This window comes from Cariama cristata, unplaced genomic scaffold, assembly GCF_000690535.1.
Source record: "Cariama cristata isolate BGI_N322 unplaced genomic scaffold, ASM69053v1 scaffold18331, whole genome shotgun sequence".
NCBI lineage: Eukaryota > Metazoa > Chordata > Aves > Cariamiformes > Cariamidae > Cariama > Cariama cristata.
This window is the reverse complement of record NW_009600024.1, coordinates 5700-10211: the sequence shown is the minus strand read 5'-3', so window position 1 is coordinate 10211 and position 4512 is coordinate 5700. Positions and strand designations below refer to the sequence as shown.

At 36.5% G+C, this 4512-nt stretch overlaps 1 protein-coding gene across 1 annotated transcript in view; it reads right to left on the bottom strand.

Annotated features, from left to right (window-relative positions):
* The window catches only part of LOC104169087 (kinesin-like protein KIF1B), a gene marked incomplete at both ends in the record, with an annotated part of 48285 nt that overhangs the window by 39224 nt on the left and 4549 nt on the right, over positions 1–4512 (bottom strand). The window contains 4 exons of the mRNA XM_009709900.1: positions 1040–1105; positions 1354–1431; positions 2474–2585; positions 3307–3485. Coding sequence (XP_009708202.1) covers positions 1040–1105; positions 1354–1431; positions 2474–2585; positions 3307–3485 — 435 coding nt within the window. The remainder of the gene's footprint in view (positions 1–1039; positions 1106–1353; positions 1432–2473; positions 2586–3306; positions 3486–4512) is intronic.

Here is a 4512-nt window from a genome sequence, read left to right as displayed (position 1 = left end):
GCAATAAAAGAATACTCCCCAAAACATACTTAAATGCATACTTTTCATTAATTTATCCCCAACCTCAGAACATTTTTAAATTTTAGTACTGATAATTCTCAGGCTTCATGACTGTAAGTTATAGAAATATAGCAATTTCTCAAAGGTCTGATGTAAAAGATCCCTGCTCTTTGATTCCAAAGTACAGAGAATAAAATCTTACATTCAGGCAAAAATGACAACATCCACTACTACTCAGACCATCATACCTTATTGGTGCAGTTATCCTACGTCGAAAGCATTAAAGAAAGAGGAAGAACATACAAGATGAGCTTCTTAACAGAGCTTTATATCTAATTTCCATGTTAGCTTGGATAGTATTTTCTTTTCTTAAGAAGCCCAACGAATAAGAATAGTTTTAATTTAAAAAATATAAAAAGCACCTAAGTATATTAAACCTGTCCAAGCTGTTGAGAACTCACTTTTAAAAGGAATAGCGATAATTTACTTGCCTTTTTTAAATAGTAGTTGAGTTTAAAAGTAAAAGACAAAGACTTTTCTAAACCTACAACAGTATGTTTGGATCAACCTATGCTCAACCAACTCAACACATTGAGTCTTGCCATTGTAAAAAAAAAAAAAAAAAGTCAGTGATAACCTAATTATTACACTGTTGTTAAAAATTTCAAAAATACCAAAGCTGCAGTTAGTTTTCTAAAATTATTCTTCCTAATAAAGATAAAACTATTGCTCTGCAGAACCAAAAGTTTGCTATGTGAACATGTCTTCTACACAAACGCAGGCTTCTTTTGCAAGACTTCACAGATAAATAAACCAATCTTCAATCTACTGACAAATAAAGTTTCTACCAGCTCACATGACATTCACAGAATACTATCAACACTATTCATCTATCAAAATACACACAGCTAATTTGGCTGAGAATGCTAGGCCAAGAACACAAGAACACTGAATGATGCTGCTGTACTCCAGAGTTTTTACTGTCTCAGTATTACTAGCTATGGAAAGGTTGTTGCAGGTAAGTAAATACTGTACTTACCACTTCGGCCAATGCTGAAATAACTTTGCCCAGAGTTGTGAGAGATTTGTTTATATTTGCTCCTTCCTGAGAAAACAGAATCCAGTATTATATAGTAATTAAAATTGTTCAACCATGAACCTCTGTAGACTGAACGAGCCAAATATCACATCCATGATCGGGGCAGGGGGAAGGAAGTCTTCAGTTTTGCAACTATTTTTTCCATACTTACAATAGCAATCCTTTCTTTTCCTTATTGTTTGTCAAGCAAAGACTCCACATAATGCTCGTGCACCTACTTCCCTTTCTTTCCCCATACATTAACAACCCAATACCTTTAATCGGGTTCCTTTGGCACCAGTTGAATCAGCTCGCTCACTCCCAGCTAGATCCACAAGGCTAATCTTGCTGACCTGAAGAGAGAAAGCACATTAACAACAATAATTAGTTCTTGGTGAACTAGAGTAAGAACAAAACTTCAAAGAATTCTATGGCACGAGAAGAACTCTGTCTAAAAAAAACCAAAAAACTTTCACTGTAGTGTGCTTAAAACCAAAGTTAAACAAAGTTTTCACAAGCAATTAGTTTGATGCTGTTATCTTGTGGATAAGAAGTGTCTGGGATTATGCTGTTTTAAGTATCACTGTACTCTACCTAAAAAGAGAGAATGAGGTCTCACATGAACAGAGCAGAACAGAAGTCAAAAGAAATTAAGAGTTACTGCTACAGACAACACAAGAGTCTCAAAGGAAGAGAAACTTAATGTTTCATCCTGACTTTAGTGACACCAACAATAAAGCACTGGCCTAACTAAAGCTACAGACTGCATGTCAGTTAATGATAATTTTACACGGCCTTATTGTTGGGCGGGGGGGTGGGGGGTGTCTTCAATACATAATTTTTTTCAGGTCTTTCCACAGCAGTCAGTTCAGAAATGTGAACATTACCCATATTTCAGCTACTTTTGCATGCAGAGCCTCTATTTTAGAGTAAGAAAAGCCAGAAAACTGTTTCATGTTAAACAGCGGAGCTCCTTTTAACATGCAAATTCCAGAAAGAGCCTAAGTCTCACTCATCCCAATTCCTGTGCCCAAAGAAAAGAACTAACAAGGCAAATGTTTTGCCCTGACAAGCAATACCACAGAAAGTTCTGGGAACAAGACTCGGGAAGATTAACTTCTTCTATTTCATATATCCCTCCCCATAGAGCCTAGCCCTTAAGGCCTTATTTTTCCCAGATCTATATATTCTCCTCCTGCACATATTCCCCACTTGGTTGTTTTCAGAATTACAATCAAGCAAAATCTCCTAAGAAATAAAAGGGCTCTGTCAAGGCACACAGCAAGTTCACTCTTAAACAAAACACCAGAAAAAACAATTCTCATTTTCTCATCATAATGCCAATAAGAGTGAGCCACTACAGGGCTTTGTGAAAGTCACTTATCTGTAACGTACCTTCTCCGTGGAAAGATCAGTTTCTGTGTCGTGTTTCTTCTGAGTAAAGACAATTGTAAACACGGCATGAGAGCGGCTGCTGGTTTCATTCATGTTGGTAGCTGCCACAGTCCTAAAATACAAACAGATATAGACACATTTAGAACACCGTAGCCTCTATGCTGCAAGTACAACCACCCGCAGGGCTGAATGCAATGAGATCAAGAGGCTGTACAGTTGATGTTCTGCCCTGTAACCAAGATCAAGCCACACCGAATACCATTAATAAACCCTTTGATTCTTCACTCCTGAATTACTCCCATCACAGTTTAAACATAGCTTCCTCAATCTGTGCACTCAATAACCTACCTTACACTCAAACACCCAAGAAAACACGAGCAGCATTTATGTTAGTCTTTCCCACACATTGTTAAATGGAGCCTACAGCTGACATAAAAACAACTACTAATGAACCAGAACCTAAAGCTAGAATGCCAGCTTTAGTCCTGACCACTTAAATGAATGGAAGAGGAGACTGTTGACATGTTTATTTATACCAATATAGTGATACACAATGAAGGCAGAACTAAAAGTCAGTATAATTATTTACATACTGCATCTCAAGCCATTACAAGCTTTAAATACCTATACAGTAATTTGCAGCACTACTTCACCACACAAATCAATTTCAGCCTTTTAATAGCATTGATCAGTGCATATTTCAACAATACTCCTCGTGACGTGAGTTTTTTTTAAAGTGTCAATGCATCACAGAAGATATTTTAAATTTGCTGCTATATGCCATATTTCCCCACAACAGAGATAAAAATATATAATGCACTACCATCACTAACCTGGCTTTGTTCCCAGCATCCATGAGGTCTGCAATGTCTGTATAAGATGTGACTGCTAACTTCGACAGATCTTCCACATATGGCCCAAGCAGAGGATGTTCTCGCACTCGCAAATTCCCTTTGTTCTTCGGGTTCAGCAAGTCTCTGACTCTCTCACAGTAAATCTCCATGTAACTCACCTGAAAGCAGAAATTCGCATGGACAATTTAGCTTTTCTTAGGGTTTCCTCTGCAAGCAGTTCTGCAGCATTTCAAAGTGCCACTGGCAGAAACTCCCCCACTCCGCTACAGGAAAGCTGTAGGTGGATGTCTCAGTTCATTTAACAGCTTGAGACAATGGTAGAAGGGAAGAAGAGTCACTAATCTCATGCATCAGATCTCCAACATAAGCTGCAGGCTTTGCATCCATGTAAAGATCCCTCGACCATTTCAAAAAACATTGACATTTAATTAAAAATCATGCACTTGAGTTCAGAACCACCTTAACAGTTTTAATATGACACAGCAGCAAAACTATCTTTCTAAGGAGGCAAACAAGACAGATGGTAAAAGGAGTCTGCATACAAGGAATCTCTCTTACGAGCCTCCAAAGCAAACTTAAGAAGGGAAAAAAAAATTAATTTCTTTGTATGCAGAAGCAACTTTTGATTCTAAGCTGTATCCATGTCCTGCTGCATTACTGAGTCATCAGTATAATTATTCAAACTACAGTAATCTTAAATCTGCACTCTTTGAAATAAATTATAAAATTAAGATTACTTTTAAATGCATTCTTTAACTTTTATGTTTCTCATGGCACTAGGCTTATCCCAGTCCAACAGGTACTTAGTAGCTGCAGTAGTCAAGACATTTAATATTAAGAGACAGTAAGTTATTCACTTTAATCTATGCTTGGAATCATAATCAGAACTATAAAAAAGTACCAAATTAAAAAAAAAAAAAAATGAAAATACGAGAATCTTCTCATTCATAAATTCTATGGTATTCAAACATTAAGTCATCGAATTTTAATAAAATACAATTAAATGAAGCATTAAAATGGACAGATTCAAAGCCACAGAACTAGTCAGTTCTGTAATTTAGAATCACTAATGATTGGAGTTCACATTTATTAATAATAATCACATTTGGCTTTTACTGGCTTTTTGGTCTTCCCATCTTTTGAAGCCTGCAACATATTTACATGTAAAGCCATTAAAACTGATTG